This window comes from Dryobates pubescens, chromosome 6 (genome assembly GCF_014839835.1).
Source record: "Dryobates pubescens isolate bDryPub1 chromosome 6, bDryPub1.pri, whole genome shotgun sequence".
Taxonomy (NCBI): Eukaryota; Metazoa; Chordata; class Aves; order Piciformes; family Picidae; genus Dryobates; species Dryobates pubescens.
Window position 1 is genome coordinate 31,010,395 of NC_071617.1, and position 21,257 is coordinate 31,031,651.

General features: G+C 41.0%; 1 protein-coding gene and 1 pseudogene across 1 annotated transcript in view; one reads left to right on the forward strand and one right to left on the reverse strand.

Moving 5' to 3' along the window:
- Nucleotides 1-21,257, forward strand: part of DISC1 (DISC1 scaffold protein) — a 208,017-nt gene that overhangs the window by 84,238 nt on the left and 102,522 nt on the right. Inside the window, exon 8 of the mRNA XM_054162257.1 lies at nt 12,815-13,003. Coding sequence (XP_054018232.1) covers nt 12,815-13,003 — 189 coding nt within the window. The remainder of the gene's footprint in view (nt 1-12,814; nt 13,004-21,257) is intronic.
- Nucleotides 3,306-3,400, reverse strand: LOC128897312 (U6 spliceosomal RNA; annotated as a pseudogene).

Consider the following 21,257-nt stretch of genomic DNA (forward strand, 5'->3'; position numbering starts at 1 on the left):
GTGAAATTCTTGGGGGAAATAAATTTCAGATTAAATAATCCTGTGAGTAAGAAAATTCAAATAGGACCATATGTAAACAGGTCTGAATGTAACTGCAGAAGTATTAAAATCTATTTCCCTACTTTGAGCTGTTTTGCAGGAGACCAAATCATATGTGAGAAATGGTGTGCTTCTCATTTCACCTTAGGGAGAAAATAATTTGGGAATAGGAGAGAGGATGTAAGCTAAAATGATTGTTTAGTCATAATTTCATCTGTTTCCTATATTTAAATAAAATAGAGTGTTTGGTGTATTTTACAATGTCTTCCCACAATAGCGTGGGACTAGAGAGCCAGAAAATGGCTAGCAGGAAATGAAGCAGATGTGAATGAAATACTGAATTCATTATGTAGTTATCTGAGATGCATGTAATTGAATTCCTTATGTCTGCAAATGTGAATTAGATCCAAACACAGAAGTTAGAATGAGGTAACTAGTATGTAGTTAAAGAAAAAAATACTAGTTCTGATCTTAAAACTAGTGGAACTACCAGTTCTGATCTTAAAACTAGTGGAACTACCAGTTCTTTCCAGAAGAAAATGTTTCATCATGAGACCAATTAGACATTGGAATAATCTCTCGAGGGAAGTAGTGGATTCTCTTACACTGGACAATTTTAAGACTTAGTTTGATGGGGTGCTGGGCCATCTCATTTAAACTGTACTATTGCCCAAAAAGGTTGGACCAGATGATCCTCGGGTCATTCCCAACCTGACATTCTGTGAGATGATATGTCATTATCCTATAATTAGCACTACTTCATTAAATACATGCAGGTGGGTGCTGCCTGGAAATACTGATGTGGGATGATTTTCAGTGGTACAATAAAAGGTTTTTTCTCTATGTCAGTTTAGAAGTGCAGTTTATAAATCTCATCACACAAATAGTAGGTACCGTGTTTTTAAAAAACTTAATGCTAGAACTGTTGTCTCTTTGCCTCCTCTTTGTTGCTCATTTAGGACAAGTTCTGCATTGCTTAGAAAGCAACTGCAACAAACCCCTCCCCCAGCCTTGTGGCTTCGGTGCAAAGCACTACTGTTGGGAATGATTATGTCAGAAAGGGGACAGAACAGTCTGTCATTCATGGCTGGAAGATGTCAGTGGCAGCTGAGGGACATTTTTTGTTGTCCTTTGCCAAGTTTTAGTTCCAAGAGGGCTTTGGCCTTCTTTGTTGCCTTCCTACATGCCCTGGCAACCACTCTATAGTTCTCCCAAGTGACAAGTCCCTTATTCCATGAACTGTAAGTATCTTTCTTCCATGAGATTTCCTTCAAAAGCTCCTTGCTCATCCATGCAGGTCTCTGGGCACACCTACCCTATTTTTTTACTCAAGGGAACACACCTACCTTGGGCTCAAAGAAAGTGGCATTTAAAAATTGTCCAACTTTTTTGGGCTCCTTTACCCTCCATAGTCTTAGCCCATGGGATTCATGCAAGTATATCTCTGAAGAGTACAGTACAAAGTTAGCCCTGTGGAAGTCCAGGTGGTATGATTATTTTTTTCCTTAATCCTTCTCTGGAAGTTTGATGATTTCATGCAGCCCTTCAAGATAATGGAAATCCAGGTCTGGACTGTTTTCCTGCTCTCAGCATATCCCTTCCTCTCCACTGGTAGTGGTAGTGAGTCAGAGACAAGGGCAAGAGTGTGAGGAGATGTAGAGTGAACCAGAGACTGAAAGGCATAAGGTGAATGGGAGCTATGAGGCAGAAGGAAATGATTATGTAGGGAAGCTTGTGTGCACACATCCATGTTATTGAGTGACCACTGAGCCCTGGAGTCACTTTCAGCTGGTCATTCTTTATGATGTTCAAAGAATTATAGATGACTTGCAACAGCCATTTATTGGCTAATGCACATAGTACATTACTGGGACTAAGGTGCTTCTGAGCTATTGTCAGTACAGGCACATGAGAGCATCTGGTGGCCCAGTAGCCACTGGTAGCTATTGCTCCTTGGAACAGGTTGTGGTATAGTACTGCTAAATTGTCATGTTCCAAACCTCTGCCTTTTTCTTCAGGGTTTTTTGTGCCTTTTCTCATTGATAATTTTCACTTGAGCCTTGGACTTGTTATTACTGATATAAAATTTTATTGTTGTTGTGTTTTTAAATTTTATTCTTGGGTTGCTCTGTGGGTACTAATTCAGTTTTGGTGCAAGAAGCTTTCTATAGGAGCGAATTGCTCCTTCTGAGGTATGTCTGTGGGATCTCTTGCCTTCTAAATGAATTTTCTTACTTTACCTTTCACGATCACATCAATCATTCAGTTGCATTGTGCTTCATGAAAGTGTTGGCACATGTTATTGCTGAAAAACAATAACTGTGATTCAGACATGCTGGAATTCTATGAAATGTTTCAGGAGGTGGTAGAATGTCCCTCTTTTCAAAATGCAAGCACACTATCAGTGCTTACAAAGTCTTGCATTTCTGTCATGTTTTTGACTTTCTCTTTTTTTTCCTTTCCCTTTGTGAGCAGCTGAATGATATTTATTCCATTCAGCTTCTTTTCCGATGTTGGAATCAGTTTGTATTCTCATTAATCACAGGGTGGAGGATTTTCAGCCTTGCATTCCAGTGCCATTGAAGAATACCATAGTGGTGAATGCTCTAAGCTAAAATGTAAATTTTTACTTCCCTATTTATTATTAAAGATAGTGTTAGTCTATGAAGAATTTGCTTATAGATAACCATAAATAATGACCAGTCTATTCTTAACTACATTGAAACTAGTGTCCAGTATGGATGCTTTACTGTTGGGCAAAAATGGCTCCTTTGCTTGTATTGCAATAAGCATAGTAGGGATGGGACATATCTCTCTGCTTTAAGAATGAATAATGAAAACTATGAGTGTATGTCATTTCGGGCATAAATGTGATAAAAAGTGGGAGCAGAAAAGTTGTGGGCTATTAATGTTGTCTTGCATTTTGAAGGGAAAATATTTAACAGCTTAAATAATTGTTGGGTTTTACAAAATGGAACAGATTTCAAACCATATTTTTAGTTGCTGGCAAATGGCATCAAAATAATGATAAGTTAGTTTGAGGCTACTAAATGGGCAACAATCTGCCCAATGTAGTCAAACCTGATGTTGAGCTGTTATAATGAACATGTGCCCCTGGCATGTAAGTATGTATAGAGAAAAACTGCTTGATATGCAGAGACTTTGTAGCTGTAGATAAGGTAAATATACTGTTTATGTTATGTATTTGCTTTGGCTGAGCTGCAGTTAATTCTCAGAGCATCTTTCTAGTGCTGTGTTTTGCAGTATAATTTAAAGAAGGCGTCAGGAATTTGCATGTCATCCTTGTGCAAGGGCCATGCTGATCTCTGTATCATTCCAATTTTAGTATATGTGCGAGCACTGTGCCCCACTCAAAATGATTCTTCCTTCCGGTCACTCAGTAGAGAGGACTCACAAGCTGACTATAACCTGGCAAATACATTCTCCAGAGCCCCACAAGGCCTAGGAAAGCCTGTGTCTCCTCCTTGTCAGGTGGTGAAGACATGGTTGCTATCTTGTTGACCATGTCCATAGGTACATGATGGCATCCATCCTGTCATTTTAGTCTCAGGAACTGAATCACCTGTGCAGGTATTTTGACCTTGCTTTTCCTTATGGCAAATCTGCCCTTCAGAAGAATCTGAATGATTTTTTTTCTCCCTTCTCAAACACTTCTTTTGCCTTGTCGCCCCACACAATGGTGTCAGTGATGTGCTGTAGATGTTCAGGGGCATCATCCTTCTCCAGTGCTGTTTGGATTGCTGTGACAAATAGTGGAACTATGCTTCCACCCCTGGGGCACTCAATTCCAAGTGTATTGCACACCCCTCCATGTGAAAGCAAACTCTGGCCTGCACTCTGATGCCAACAGAATTGAGAACACATTGGCTGTGTCAGTCGTAGTGTACCACTTTGTTGCCTTCCACTCCAGCTCATACTGGAACTCCAGTAAGTCTGGTGCAGCAGCACTCAGTGGTGGCTTCACTGTGTTCAGGCCATGATAGTCCACTGTTAATCTCCACCCCTTGGTAGCAGAGGATGGTTTTGATCCATCAACCTCTGGGTTAAGGGCAGTTATATAACAACTTCCTGTCTGGGGATCACTTAGACACACACACCCCCTCCCCAATTGTTGTTTTGGTTTCTTTTTTACTTTCAGACATTCCTGCTGTCATGGGGAGCTGCATAAAACAGTTTTATTTTGGCTTTTGAGTGTGTATCTGATGCCATCGTCAGATAGCCTCAATTCTGATATAAACTTCCCCTCTGGGAATTAAGATCAATTCTGTATATATAAAAGTTTCATATATAATACCATGCCTTTTTGTTTGCTGTCTTCTGAAATGTAGGAGAAGTCTCCAGATGCTCATGAAGGATCTCTTGCCTTCATGTTTTATTAAGGCTCTTGTGCTTTGCTGCATGGGATGAATTCAGGTGCATAAAGATGTACTGTTTAATTGTAAATCTTGTTCCCTTAGAAGTATCTGAATATCTTCCATTTTCCCACTGGTTTTTGTCTTGCTTATCTTGCTGCGGTGTTTTCCTGTTTGGAAATGTGACAGATGAAGAGCATAACATTCACGTTGTTTCCCAATAAATGCACTGGTAGGATATGAGATTCTAGTGTTTGTAGCCTGGAGAAGAGAAGGCTCAGGGGTGACCTCATTGCCCTCTTGTGGTAGGTTGAGAGAGGGCTTAGCTCTCCCTCCTCCACAGAGTAGGAAACCACAGCTAACTCAGTCGAAGAGCAAAAGCTATATATTTACAAGCATATATGGAAAGCAGGTTATATATAACACAATATATACAGGTATTTACAATATATACACAGAAATACACAGCAAAGACAAATAACACAACAAAAATCCCTCCCTCAGGGAGGGATCCCCTCTTTAGAACCCCCTCTCTCCCCCCCTTACCTCCCTTTTTCCCCAAAAAGGGGTTAGAGAGAGAGAAAGGCAAGTTACTAAGGAAAAGAGTTGTTAGCAAGCTTCAAAAGCCCATGCAGGATTAGTGTTTGCTTATCTGAAGGCCAAGTCCAGCAGTTCGCAGAAGAAGCAGGCAGGGAGAACAGGCTGAAACACCAAACTCCCCCAACTCCCAAACCGAACTGAACTGAGGAAAAAAAAATTTTCCAACCGCTTCACAATCTAAAGCTGAATTTTTGTTTATCAACCAATGAAATTCGTTTAGAATATCAGAATGTTTTGGTTCTAGTACCAAAAACATTAGCCAGTGTGTTCCAGCAGTGTTTGTTCTTAAAGGCACAGCCTCAAACGACCACAGTCCACCCCTTTCTAAACAATTTCATTGGCTGTTCGTACTGTCCATCCAATCCAGAACAATATTTACAGTTCGTAAGTTAAGTTCATCGTCCATTCCGGCTATACTCAGATGTAGATGATTCAGAAGTCCAAGAAAATCCAAAATCAAGAAAATGGAAAACAGTTTGTCTCTCTGCAGACGAAGCGAAGAAAAAGGGAAACAGGGACTCAGGGACTCTCAGTTGACTCAGGGCTCTCAGGGTTCTCAGGGTTCGTGCACCGTAGATTCCTCAGGGACTCTTTCCTTTGGACGCGCTGTAGCTGTACAACATTCTGAAATTAAACTCTCTCAGCTAAAGTTAAATCTCTTTGTGGAATACACTGAATTTCACCATTCTCTTGCATTACCCAATAAGTGTGACCCGGACCTTCTGCTGAAACCACCCCTCGGACAGGTTTAGCCTCTCCTGAGGGCGAAAATACCCAAACGGTTTTACCTAACAGATTCTTTTCCCTAACAACAGGAACTCTATCACCTTCTACTTTCTGTAACAGATCAGAATGTGCAGGTCCAGCTCGGTTCACTGAACCTCTACTGTTCACCAGCCAGGTTGCTTGTGCTAAATGTTTCTCCCAGTTTTTCAAAGATCCACCTCCCATGGCTTTGAGAGTGGTCTTCAACAAACCGTTGTAGCGTTCAATCTTCCCTGCAGCTGGTGCATAGTAAGGAATATGGAAAATCCACTCAATACCGTGCTCTTTTGCCCAGCTCTTTACAAGGTTGTTCTTGAAGTGAGTTCCGTTGTCTGACTCAATCCTCTCTGGAGTTCCGTGTCTCCACAGGATCTGTCTCTCCAGACCGAGAATGGTGTTGCGTGCAGTTGCATGTGGGACTGCGTAAGTTTCCAGCCATCCAGTGTTTGCCTCTACCATAGTAAGCACGTACTGCTTACCAGAACGAGAACGTGGTAGAGTGATGTAGTCAATCTGCCAAGCTTCACCATACCTGTATTTGGACCATCTGTCACCATACCACAAGGGCTTAATTCTCTTTGCCTGCTTAATAGCAGCACAAATGTCACAGTCATGGATGACTTGTGTGATGGCATCCATGGAAATGTCTATGGATCTGTCACGAGCCCATTGGTATGTTGCATCTCTGCCTTGATGTCCTGACGAATCGTGAGCCCACCGAGCTAAGAATATCTCACCTCGGTGTTTCCAGTCGAGATCAAGTTCAGAGTCCTTGTCTACTTGAGAAACTCTTGCAGCTAGATCTGCTTGATGGTTGTGCTGCTGTTCCTCAGTAGCTTTGCTCTTGGGAATGTGAGCATCAATGTGTCTCACTTTCACTGGAATTCTCTCGATTCGATCAGCAATGTCTTGCCACAGTTCAGCTGCCCAGATGGGTTTTCCTTTCCTCTGCCAGCCATTCTTTTTCCAGTTCTTTAGCCAACCCCATAGAGCATTGGCTACCATCCATGAGTCGGTGTAGAGATAAAGCTTTGGCCATCTCTCACGTTCAGCCACGTCGAGAGCTAGCTGGACAGCTTTTACCTCTGCAAACTGACTGGATTCTCCTTCTCCATCCTTCGCCTCTGCAACTCGGCGTGTTGGACTCCACACTGCAGACTTCCACCTTCGCTTGTTCCCGACGAGACGACAGGAACCGTCTGTGAACAAAGCATATTTCTTTTCATCATCAGAAAGGTCATTGTAAGGAGGAGCTTCCTCAGCACGAGTTACTCTCTCCTCTGGAGGTTTAGCACAGTTGGTATCTTCAGGCCAACTTGAGATCACCTCCACCAGACCAGGTCTTTCAAGATTTCCCATTCGAGCTCTCTGTGTTATCAGGGCCATCCACTTAGACCAGGTGGAATCTGTGGCATGATGTGGTGTGGAACCTTTGCCTTTGAACATCCAATTCAAAACTGGCAATCTGGGAGCTAAGAGAAGTTGTGACTCAGTTCCAATTACTTCAGAAGCTGCTTTCACTCCTTCATAGGCAGCTAGAATCTCTTTCTCTGTTGGAGTGTAATTAGCCTCTGAACCTCTGTAACCTCGACTCCAGAAACCAAGAGGTCGTCCACGTGTCTCACCTGGAGCTTTTTGCCACAAGCACCAGGTTGGACCATTGTCACCTGCAGCCGTGTACAAAATGTTCTTAATGTCTGGACCATCTCGCACAGGTCCCAGACCCACTGCTTGGACTACTTCTTGCTTTATCTGGTCAAAGGCTGCTTGTTGTTCAGGTCCCCAGTGGAAACTGTTCCTCTTTCGAGTCACATCATACAGAGGTTTCACAATCTGACTGTATCCAGGAATGTGTAGTCTCCAAAATCCCACTATCCCCAAGAAACGTAGAGTTTCTTGCTTGTTCATGGGATTTGCCATGGTAGAGACTCTATTTACCACATCCACTGGAATGTGTCGGCGTCCATCCTGCCACTGCACTCCCAGAAACTGGATCTCTGTGGTAGGACCTTTCACTTTGTCTCTCTTGATGGCAAAACCTGCATTCAGGAGAATGTCCATGATTTTGTTACCTTTCTCGAAGACTTCCTCAGCAGTTTTACCCCAGACGATGATATCATCGATGAACTGGATGTGTTCTGGAGCACCACCTTCCTCCAGAGCATCATGGATCACTGCATGACAGATGCTGGAGCTGTGGATCCAGCCCATTGGCAGTCTGTTGAAAGTGTACTGGATTCCTCTCCAGGTGAAAGCAAACTGAGGCCTGCATTCCTCTGCTATGGGAATAGAGAAGAAGGCATTAGCAATGTCTATGGTAGCATACCATTTGGCCTCTTTGGATTCCAGCTCATACTGGAGTTCCATCATGTCTGGTACTGCTGCACTCATAGGCGGAGTTACTTCATTCAGGGCTCGGTAGTCCACTGTCAGACGCCAGTCTCCATTCGGCTTTCGCACAGGCCACACTGGACTGTTGAAAGGTGAATGAGTTTTGCTGATGACTTTCTGACTCTCCAACTGACGAATCAGATTCTGAATGGGCAACAAAGAGTCACGGTTGGTTCTGTATTGTCTGTGATGCACAGTCCGAGAAGCAACCGGCAACTTAATGTCCTGAATCTTGTGTTGTCCCACAACTGCAGATTCATCAGAAAGCTCAGGTCTAGCAGACAGCTTCAGTTTTTGTCCATCAATTTCTACAGAAGCTACTCCAAAAGCCCATTTGTAACCTTTAGGGTCTTTGAAACGCCCTTCTCTCAGAAAATCAATTCCCAAAATACAAGGTGCATCAGGTCCGGTCACAACTGTATGCTTTTTCCATTGTTTACCAGTTAAGCTTATATTAACCTCCACTTTACTTAACTCTTGAGATCCACCAGTGACTCCCAGAATAGTTATGGACTCTGATCCCTGATAATTTGATGGCAATATGGTGCACTGAGCTCCTGTGTCAACCAAGGCCCTGTACTTCTGAAAGTGTGAAGTGCCAGGCCACTGGATGTACACATCCCAATAGATTCTGTTATCTGTATTACCCCTCTCCTCCCCCTGGCGGGAGGCAGGGCACCCCTAGTTATGGGGAACATGTCCACAGGTGCAACGAGCACACTGTGCAGTGTTAGAACTGGAGCCACTGTTGGAGCTACTAGAGTTGTCCTGGGGAACTGTAGAAGTAACAGCTACCCTTCTGGTATTGCTACCTCGGGTTCTGCCACTTTGCAGTTCTCTCAGTCTCCTGAAAAGATTAGAAGTTGGTTGACCATCCCACCTGTTCATGTTCTCACCAAACTGATCACGCAGGGTAATCCAAATAGTCCTACGTGACTGCCTTGGTGGTCTGTTTTGGTTTGATCTGTTTTGGAATGACCTCCTTGGAGGATGTCTATTCCTCACAGATGAAACCTGTACCCACCTGGAGGAAGAATTGGAATCATCTCTTTGTGCCAATTGGGAGATGGTGTTTTTAAATTCATCCTTCAGCTCTTTCATGCAATTCTCCAGTTTTCCAGACAGAGTTTCAATGGCTGAAACCAAAGAAACACGTGTCATGCTATCATCCAATTGTCTCAATTGATCAGTGAATTGGCCAACCGTAAGAGGAGCTCCACCATAATTTCTTGCTACAATTCTGCTTGCCAGAATGTTTGCATAATTAGAAGGAGCAAGCTTGATGAGCTTTTTAGCAAGACCATTTCCTACAGGAACATCATCAGGATTCAGAGATTCATGTTCACCATAGAGTACCTCTCTAACAGCAAATTCTCTCAGACGCTTGATTCCCTCATCTATGGTAGTCCAGGGCTTAGGATTCCATGGAAGATCATCTCGGGAAGGGTATCTCATGAGAACCGCCATTAGAAGGCGTATCCACAGATTAACCTTACCGAGAGCCTTGCCTAGATGTCTATCTATTCCATTATCCTTCGAGAGAGTTCCTAGCTGGGCTGCTGACTTGTCTCCAACCATTAGAGCTGGAGCACCTGTATCATAGCATCTACCAAGCCAAGCGAGAACTGGCTCCTTATCTGCTCTGAGATAGTCTTTTCTTACATTTCTAAGCTCCTCCCGGGGTGAAGAGCAGTCGGTTATGTCATCTTGTTGCTCTTCTGCCTCCTCTTCCTCAACTTGTGGTCCAAACAACCTTTCTGTCACTCTCTCAAGGATCCCTTTAAGCTGAGAGGCACCACCACTAGCTGCTGTCCTACCAAGAGATGCATCTCGATCCTCTGATGATCTCAATAACTCAGCTATATTTTTAAGACAGATTTTCTCTTCCTCCCCAGCAGAAGAACCTTGCTGTGCATCCCCGTCAGCTCCTGAATCAGCTTTAGTCTTACCCTTCCTTGTTGTTAAAACTGCTACTTGCTTTACTGGAGCTGTGTTTGGGTTTCCAGCTGCCTTATTATCAGAAACTGATAAGCTTTGAGACAGATTAGTTGCTTTGGAGGACGCTTCCGCTCCTGCCATGGAAGAAGGAGGAAATGACTTTGCCTCGTTAATGGTGGCTGCTGGGGACACGGGAGCCGCCATGTTTGGGGCAACTGCAGCCCCTGGCTGCTTGCCAGAATCATTAGCAGTGCTATTCAGAGCTGCCTTGCCGATTGACTTTTTAGCTTTATCTTTAACTGACACAGATTCTCCATTATCATCCTCACTGGATGTTCCTGAAACAGAGCCAGGGTGGCGTTTTCGTCTCTTTGTCCTCCGTCTAATAACAAAACATGCCTTATAAACTTTTCTCTCCCAGTACAGTGTCACTAGCAAATACACATTACTTATCACCAGCAGCAGGACTACACACATCAAGAAAATCAGCTTTGGATCCCAGCCATCACTTAAAATTACCCTTTCACCGAGCGGAATCTTAAACTCTTTTATCTCAATAGGGAGTGTGCTAGATGTAACATTCCTGTACTTTTTAACATAAAAGAATTCCAGGCACTGATCATACAGAAGCCGAATCTTATACTTAAACCACAAATATAATTTTTGCATTATATATTTACCTATCTTATCGATAATCATACCCAGGCAATACTTGTAGATCAATACACTGAAGACCGAGAAGAGCAGACGCTCAAAAAGCCAAAACACCTTCATGTTTGCTCATTCGACTCAAGCAAGCAATAAATCAAACTAATTTGTCACCAAGCCCCGAGTTGGGCAGCCAATAAATGTGGTAGGTTGAGAGAGGGCTTAGCTCTCCCTCCTCCACAGAGTAGGAAACCACAGCTAACTCAGTCGGTAGAGCATGAGACTCTTAATCTCAGGGTCGTGGGTTCGTGCCCCACGTTGGGCGCCAATAAATGTGGTAGGTTGAGAGAGGGCTTAGCTCTCCCTCCTCCACAGAGTAGGAAACCACAGCTAACTCAGTCGAAGAGCAAAAGCTATATATTTACAAGCATATATGGAAAGCAGGTTATATATAACACAATATATACAGGTATTTACAATATATACACAGAAATACACAGCAAAGACAAATAACACAACAAAAATCCCTCCCTCAGGGAGGCATCCCCTCTTTAGAACCCCCTCTCTCCCCCCCTTACCTCCCTTTTTCCCCAAAAAGGGGTTAGAGAGAGAGAAAGGCAAGTTACTAAGGAAAAGAGTTGTTAGCAAGCTTCAAAAGCCCATGCAGGATTAGTGTTTGCTTATCTGAAGGCCAAGTCCAGCAGTTCGCAGAAGAAGCAGGCAGGGAGAACAGGCTGAAACACCAAACTCCCCCAACTCCCAAACCGAACAGAACTGAGGAAAAAAAAATTTTCCAACCGCTTCACAATCTAAAGCTGAATTTTTGTTTATCAACCAATGAAATTCGTTTAGAATATCAGAATGTTTTGGTTCTAGTACCAAAAACATTAGCCAGTGTGTTCCAGCAGTGTTTGTTCTTAAAGGCACAGCCTCAAACGACCACACCTCTACAACTACCTGAAAGGTGGTTGTAGACAGGAAGGGGTTGGTCTCTTCTCCCAGGCAACCAGCACCAGAACAAGGGGACACAGTCTCAAGCTGTGCCAGGGGAGGTTTAGACTCGAGGTGAGGAAAAAGTTCTTCACTGAGCGAGTCATTCGTCATTGGAATGGGCTGCCCAGGGAGGTGGTGGAGTCACCATCCCTGGAGGTGTTCAAGGGGAGATTGGACATGGCACTTGGTGCCATGGTCTAGTCGTGAGGTCTGTTGGGACAGGTTGGACTCGATGATCCTTGGGGTCTCTTCCAACCTTAGTTATACTGTGATACTGTGATACTGTAAAGCATATTTCTAGTTATTTTGTTATATAATTATTTGTAAGACAGAGCCGAACGTTAAAAATAACTCCAGACCAGTGTGAGCTGATGATTCTGAGGTATTCTGTCCATCTCAAGTTTCATCCTTCAGGGAGAGACAGAAATGGAGAGGTTTGACTTTTAAATATATTCTCGCAGAAGAACATACCCTGGTGGTCTTTGTACAGGGTGTATGCCATTTAAGAAACACAGCATGTCAATTACAAGCACTCTTCTGGTGCTTGTTATGAACAACAGTGAAGTGCTGATTTGTTCAAGGAGGAAATACTTCAGGGTCTAGCAGATTGATGGAATTTATTACAAAAGTCTTGTGAGGTCAGGTGTCCTCCCAAACAAGTAAATGGACTGACAGATCACACCGTGACGACTGATGAATGACATTTTCTGTATGATTGATGTATGACATTTTCTGAAGTGTGGACCTTAAGAAAAAGTTTTCTCCAAAAATGTAAATGGCATCAATAATAATTTAAAAAGACTACTTCTGTGCACAGAAGGTTAAATGTGCTACAATTATGATTCTTTTTGTAGTAAGTTAATGCTTGCAAAGCAGTTTTCTTGGGCTTTTTGGTTTGGATTTGTGGTTTTGTTTTGTTTTGTTCTTTCCCCCAAATCCATCATTCAGTTGCTGATGGGAGGTATAGTTGCTTAATTTCTTATTTGCTGTGTAACCTACTGATATTGCAAGTGTCTGCTTCATTGTCTCTTTCCTTCCTCTTGCCCCTGCCCCCACAAAACATGCAGGAAGTAATTTTGGCACTGCGAAGGATTTGACAGAAGAAATAAGATCATTAACATCTGAGAAGGAGGGGCTGCAAGGACTTCTCAATGAACTGTTGGTTCTGAGTGCCAGAAATGTCCAAAAATTAGAGAGAGTTAAAGATGATTACACCAGACTGAAACGAGAACTTGAGCAAGGAGAGGCTGCCTTTGGTAAGTAGTTCACAGGCTGTTACAGCTTTTGCTCGGTCATGAAGATTCTACTGGGTTGGGTGAGCCATCCTGCATTTCACAAAACATACTGATTTTTTTTTTGAGGAATGCTTAGACAGAACCTAGATAAGCAATATGGTGGGTATGCTTTCAGGTGAGGGAGGTTGATGGGAAAAGGGATATCCCCATACTATGCAGCTTTTAGAGATCTATTCTAGCCCAGTTTTCAAAAGCTTTCTTTTCTAAGCCCATTTTTGTGAGGATGATGATACTGTGCATTTATTCACATATTACTGGGAAAGCTACTGATAAAACAGCAGTCATTCCTAGACTTGGCTTATCCTCTTTTCTGCTGTACCCTCTCCCAAACTTAAGCAGATAAAGTGGCCTTGCTGCTAGATTAAATGAAAAGGCTGAAAACCATTTAATTGACAACAAATGTACAGTTACTGCAGTCACCTCCAAACAGCTAAGTATAAATGTGAGAGCTACTGTAAAGCTCTAGGGGTTCAAAATGTGTTTTTCATTTTCAGGATCTTATGTGTCAGGATCTTACACTTCTGTTTTAGAAGTATATGAAGTTTCTTCATAGGCAAGAAGTATTTTAGAGATAAAGTTATGTAGGTGATGGAATACATCTAAATATTTTGGAGGTGCATAAAGGAATATATATACACACACACTCCACTAGATAAGCACTTTCTTAGAAACTAGGTGGTTAAAAATGTAAAATATTATTCATAGCAGTACATTGTTACCTAAGCTGTGTCATTCAAACCACATCAGACAATACTTCCTCATTGCTTTGATTTGCATGTGAGTTGAAGGGGATTCTGACCTCCCAATGTTAGTCCTTTTTTTCCGGGACAATTGAACTTCCTATAATACACATGGGCTTCTCATTTGTGTTTTTCTTCAGGGTTTTAAATAAAACCTATGCAAGACTTGCTTATGTCACAGAATTGGTTGCAATTCGTTAGGTTCTTTTTTTCCCTCATTGCATTTATATAGCTGTAATGAGGTGTCTTCTTGACCTGACCTCTTCTGTCCTACAGTTTATAGCAATAAATTGTAAAACACTGGGTGTTTACTATGTGGATTGTTCTCTAGGTATAAGGAGAAATTTATCCTTATGTAAAATAAAACTCCTTCAAGCACATATGGAAACTCACTTAGGTTGGAGAACATTAGACTGACTTTGGTACCAACACATTTAATTAAATAAAAGCCTTCTGATACTCTCTGGAAAGCAGTAAACAGATTGTATCTGAAAGATGGCATCTACTTTTATGAACCAGTTGTTATTGTGTATGGTACATTCATGTTTGGGGAATAAAGCATTTTAAAAAGTTGGAGTATGATTTTATTACTATTTGCTTTTGTTGTTGTTCAAAAGAACTGGAGATAATTGTGTTGGCTTTGTCTGTGCTGTGAATGGTGTGACTTGGGTCAGGCTAGCTGACCTGACTTACTGCACAACTTCAGGCTTTCTGGTTCATTTAAGCCAGTAAGATCCATGTTTCTGGTGAGATGAGTGGTTCTGCCTTTTCCTCTTGCTGCTGCCCCATCTCACATGTCAGTGCAGCGCTGACCAGAAACCTCATTCAAGCAGGGCACTGGCACAACTGTGGCACATGGTGGGAGTGCCAGCATAGGCATAAGAGATGCAACACGGATATGGGGCTGGTGATTGGGAATGTGTTGACCTGCTGACACTGATTTTTGGGAGTGTGTAGTATGGAAGGAAAATGTCTTCTCAAATGCTTCAGCATGAGCTAGTAGTGCAATATGGGCTAAGCTTGCTCATTGTTGTGGGTTAAATTAGTAGTGTGAGTGGCTGATCTCATCGCTTGGTGCAATCCATTCCTGGTTAGTTTGACTTCTGTTCTGAGGGAAAGAAATCTCCTTCCTCCATCTAACTACTAACTGGCAATGTCAGTGTCCTCTAGCTTTTTTACAATGTCTGCTAGCTTAAATAGAAAAAATTATCTGGGCTAGGCTGTCTGATCTGTGTCCTGGTGCACAGTAGAGATGTACCTGTGATTCCTCTTTGCAGTGCAGTTGTGCTAGGCATTGTGAAATTGGCACCAGCTGGAGCTGTTGTCTCTTCTCATTTTTACTTTTGTGTTGTTTCCAGGGAATAATCTTTCTCTTCATCAGGAGTTCTTCCTAATATGTTAACATAGCACCTTTAAACTGTCTGTGTTGATATTCCTACACATAGCTATTTCTGTGTCATCTTTTGTGTCTATGAACTTCCTGAAAACTTACTTTGATTTTTTGTTTTGTTTGTTTTTACTGAAAATAATATGACTTTGTCTGGGGAAAAAAAAAAAGCTAAAATATGTGTGTACATTTGCCTTTCTATTGTGTATAAATTGATCACCTATTGTTGATTTCTCACAGCAATGCAGATACAAGGAAGCAGACATCAAGGGAAGAGACTTAATCACACAATAATCAGAGCTGGAATTTTAAATAGGACATATCATTAGCATGTTAATGAATTTTCTCACTTTGTGCCAGCTGCCCAAGTATAAAAGATATTGCAGATGTAGAGCAAAAATCAGGCTTGGCTTACTGTGCAGAGAGTTGTCAGTGCTCCTTGTAAAGATTTGACAAAAATCCCTTCATATTTTTAGAGATGCTTGGATAATGGAAGCATCGACAAGTGATGCTATTTGTTAGCATTTTAGGATGAATAGTAGTAATTTCTTCTGGGAGCATCATCAGCTCTCTCTGTCATTTTAGAGACAGAAAAGCTAAGGACAGAGAGGTCATGTAATTTTACCTCAAATGGCGAAACCAAGTTTCCTGATTGCTTTAGCATCAATTATGATTGAATTAATTGCTTGCAATAAACAGATTTGACATCAAGTGATTCTCTGCCTGAGCTTTATGTTCTTCTAGGCTGTGGGTGCTTCTGTAGTCTAAGACATAATCCTTCTGGGGAAAATCACTGAAGGTTTTGTGCCTTACCTTGAGCACATCTACCTTATAAAGTCAGGTTCTATTATGGCAGAGCAGAATGCCTTGCAGCCCCAACCCACCAAACCTGTGTTCCAGACAAGTGATACTTAATTACTTGCCTGTCTGCCAAACTTGTGGATTGCATTTATAAATCCTAGCTTGGGTTGATTGGTATTTGTAACCTAGAGCTGGAAATGAAACCTAACCTCTTGTCTTGGTTTCCTCATTACCAGTACTGATGGGCAGGTTTTCCTGCCTCATTTGCTGAATTCCTCTTCTGGCTGCACTCAGCCATTTTCTGCCCCTATTAGACTTTGGGAAAGCGTCTCCTGGTAAATAATGTATGTATGCACAACACTAGAGGGGACTGCATTTCACAATCTAATTGCTAGGTTGTGCTTGCCGAGTCATCTTAAGTAGAATTTCTATACCAAATTAATTTCTAGAGGAAATATAAAATAAATGCCATCATGTTAATCAAAAAAAGCTTTTAAACCCTTTTATATAAACTATTGTTTGGAGGCTAATACTTCAGTCTCTACTGTTTCAGCCATCATTGAGTTTTATTGTCCTAGAAGCTGCTTGTAAAAGTCTTAAAGCTCTTACCAGCCTGCTTGTAGAGTGGAGCTTTGTGGAATTCAACAGATATATTTATTCAGAATGAATTAGGTGTAGCACTTGCTTTGGAAGTGGGACTTTTCTTTCACTTTCCATTCTTTCTCGTGTTTAATGCATGTACTCTGCACGATTGCGCAGAATATTTCTCATCTTTTTGTCCTGTAACAGAAGAGAAACTTACCTAAGTCAATGTTTAAAATTTTGCCTTGGAAAAAAACCAAAAACCTTTTGGTGCAGCTACTTAAGAATAAAAAGCGTTCAGAATGTACTTTGATGAATAGCACAAATTCTCCTAGTCTCTTCGCAGTCATTGTTCAAAAAGCTGCATATTCCGCTGTTATGGAGGATGCAATTAATTAGTTTAAAGTTTAATATCATGTGGACAGGAGAAACCATTAGTGGTGCTGCTTAAGGTAATACTGGCTTTGCATACTGAAATATTTACGAACAGCAGGTTCCGTGCTTCATATATAATTGTATAGGATGTGATTTACCAAACTGCTAATAGCCACTTACTGCATAGCATTTTCAGTCTCTTTGAAAGGCACATTTTTATTCTGACAGCTTTAACACTGATAGTTATATTATAGAGCACATGCAATGTGCTTCCCACTGGGAAACCTTTCTTTTTTTCTTTTTTTTTTTTTTTTGTTCCCCCCCCAGTTTAAATATTTGTTTTTAATAACAGCCATTACACAAAAGCTTCTCTGTGTGTCTTCATTACTGATTTTTGTAATGCCTTTTGAAAATGTCTAAAGATTTTAATAATCTTTAACCACTGAAAATTATTTCAGAAGTACCAACTCAGTATCTGCCTATGACAGATATGGCAAAAAATTATTCCAGGTTTTACTTCACTATTTTATTTTTTTTTTTGACTGGTAGTTTTAATTTTTTTTGCCAGTGGTGTATTTTTTTTGCACCAAATAGGTTTTCCATATTGTTTTCATGGTCCATTCTGTGTCCGAGTAATTATCTGCTTCTATACTGAAAAGCTGAACCTTTTGATTGCTTCTGCTTAAGTAAATCATTAAAAGAGAACCACACAGTGTGTAACAGATGGGCTTCCATGAGTAAGAAGCTGTTCTGAGTCTCATTGTGTGTCCACTTCTAATTTGTTCAAGGTCATTACATTCTGCATGACATACCTATATGAAATGCTTGTTGTCATTCAAGTGAGTGGTGAAATGGAATGCCTTATTGCTTCTGTCTATGACTGTCTCTATTTAAACAGTGATCTTCCCAGTTTTAGCCAGTGTTCACTCTATTTAGCTTTCTCAGAAAGTATAAACCCCTCAGTTGTGATGTAAGAATGAGACTAGCACTGCAGCTGGTAGCATCCTTTATTCTGAGCTGACATTCAACGGATGCTCCAAAGTAGCACTCAGCAGCCTTCTGTCAGGCAGCATGTAAAACCCAGGTCAATATAAGGAGAAAAAAAAAAATCCACACTAAAACAATACAAAAGAAAAGAAAAAAAAATCAAAACAAAACCCACAAAAAACCCCACAAGGAGCCCAATCTTGCAAAGCTCCTTTTGTGTTGTCATGGCCAAATACAGCATGAATAATTGCACTTTGCCCATCAGTATTCTCTGCTGTTTCATTTGAAAAATTGGTACTTCCCTATTTGCTTGGACTTGTACTTTTATGCATATTGTGTGCTTGTCTGTGTTTCAGTAATTGTGAGCATGATTCTAATGTTCTTTGGTCATTTTTAAAGCACTTGGAATCGCTCTGGTGAAGTATACCATATACATCTCTTGGGCTTATAATTCTATGACAGTAGTCACTACCTATGGAATTTGTTACTGAGCTTTAAGGATCAAATTCAGACTAATGGTTTTCATTCAGTATCATGCTTCCACAAAATCTGTATAAACGAAGTAAAACATTCTTTTAGTAGCATCTCTGTTAAATAATATCAAATTATAAGCAGTTGAGGATTTTCTTGTGTTATGGAATTGCCTTTTTTTGATAAATATTTTCTGTAGAATTTGGTAACATTCTGCTAAGAATTTCCTGTAACTAAAAGGTGTAAAGCATTTTTATTTTAGACGTTGGGTTTTTTGTCAGGACTGAAAAGATTGGAAGCCAATCTGTTTCGCATAATTAAGGTTAGCCATATGTCTTGAGTCACTTGCAATTGTGTTTCTTGCAATGGTGATAATACAGTTCATCTTGTCTGAGGTTGTTCATTTAAACATGCAAAATACTTTATGGTTTTAACTTGAAGGGCAGAGGTTTAGTTTATATAAATGTAATGGAGGTATTAGATTTAATCTGGCCATTCTGCATAATTAGATGCAAATATCTGCAATACAGGAAATCTGAAGTATGTGTTCAAGCAATGTGAACTGACACAACAGCTTGGTTTGAAGCCCATTGATATCAGTGGAGGCCTTCTGATCAGGCCGTTTCTCTGTTGATATTGAAAAGTGAGCTTCTGCCTCTTTCTTCTGAGATGCAATTGTATAAGTCTTACTGAAATGTCTGGTATACCTGTATACTGCTCTTTTATTTATGTATTTATTTATTTAAGACAGCAGTATGATCTAATTATGCACAGAATGATAAACTGCTGAAATGATCTGCTACTGGTCTGGAATTTATAGAGATAGTTATGCAGTAGGTGCAAGAAATATAGCTTGGTCTGAAGTGTTTGCTGGTTCTCTTCAAGGAAAATGATCTCATCTTTAACTAGAATAAAAAGTAAGAACATCAAGTTTTCCTAAGTTGCAGTGCCACAGAATTACAGAGTGGCTCTGCTGGAATCACACAAGCGCAATCTAACAGTGGAAAGTGTTACTGAACAAGTTTCTGCTGCAACGAGAGTGGGGCATGCATCCTCAGTGAGCAACCTTGACCCCATCATGCAGCACAGACACTTTAATGCGCTGGTGTATGTACAAACAAGCAAGCAGAAACTTGTGGTAGTATGCCAGGCAACTTCTTTCTTTACGTCTGAAATGCTATTGCCAGCTATATATATACTGCATTCAACTTTGGGGCCACGTGTAATATAAAATGATTCCTGGTTTGTCATCTCTGCTCTAAGCTTCCTCATTACTCCATTTTTAGTGTTTCCACCGATTTAGTTGCAACAGGGTAAATAGGAAGTGACACAGAAGAGTGAACCTGGAATAGATTTGGAAGTGTATACAACCAATTTTAATAATTCTTCATTAGATTCTAATTCTGCAGCTGCATCTTCTGAGCTGCTGGGCTCAGACTTGAACTTTCACTCTTTCTTTCGTTTTCCTTTGGTTTGGTGGTGGTTGTTTTTGTTTGTTTTGGTTTGGGGTTTTTTGGGTAATGATTATAGGTAGTTTCATAAAGAATGAGACGCTAAGATGCCAGAAAGCTGGGATTAGAGAGGAAAGGAAAAACAAATAAATACTGTCTTCTGCTTATCAGGCAGATGGAACACATTCCTGTATGCAATTCTATCTACTTCAGCATGACACTAGCCCTGGTGGTGACACTATTTTTCTTGTGATGGTACTGTTGCATTATGGGCAAGATGTTGGTGTCTGCCTGTCTCACATTCCACGACTCTTATTGGAACTATTTGACAAGATTAACATTTGCCTGTTCTTTTTCCAGTGTGCAAATAAGGACTTGGACTGACACAGGTTCAGAAAGTTAAACCAAACAAATTGTTTAACTTATTAAGGTGACAGATACAACAGATTTGGGATTGCCAGTGAAAGACGCACTAACTGCAAGATTGAGCTCAAGCTAATAAATCCTGGGTAATATCTGACAAAGTCAGAGATGAAAACCTTTGCCAGTAGCTATGTAACAGAAATGCAGCAAAGTTCAGCTGCATATTGAAAGTGCAATTCTCGCCAAGAATGGTGACCCTGTCTTGGGTGGAGGAAAAGGAGCACAGCTCATTGGCTATTCTCTTCTCGTCTCTTTGTTTTTCCTTTCCCAACTGCTGATGCTGCTGGTCCATGCTACACCTGATCCTGCTGGTCAAAAAAAGTCTGTCATATCTTCACAAGACTCCTTCTCTCAGCTGTTTGGCAGGTCAGCTTCACAGAGCTTCGTTTAACGCAAATGCCAGCTGGTTGTAAATGACCTTGGTCCCAAAGCTACTAAATCAACTTGCATTCCTCTCCCATAGCAGGATAGGCAATTATACAGCTGACGTTTCTAGATCTCATGTTAAGAAAATTCTGGGGTTTGCAGAAAGATAAAATTGTGTATGGCTGAAGCTGTTGAGAGGCAGTCAGAGAGGTGGAACCTGTCTGAGGGTGGTGGTGTGCTCAGAAGAAGACCAACAAACAAAACAAATAGGATCAAATTACTTTTTCAAAAAAGGTAAATACTGCTTTCCTTGCCCCACAGATGAGATAACTGAGACACTTGGGTAAATGATTATAGGATGCTTTGCCTCACTTTCTTTTGAGGATAAGATGTCTAAGGACTAGTGTCAGTTTGGTTTTGAGTAGTACTTCAGTAAAACCAATCAGCCAGTTATAATTCCAAAGGTTCAGGCTTTCTGCAGGTTGAAGATAGATATAGCACAGTATTTCATGTTCAGATGCTTTGGATTTTATTTATTTTTTTTAGCCCTAAGCAAAAATTGTAGTTTTGGGTCATCTGGCATCACTAATGTAAAATCAATGTCCTATAACAGGATTATGCTGCAGCAGAAT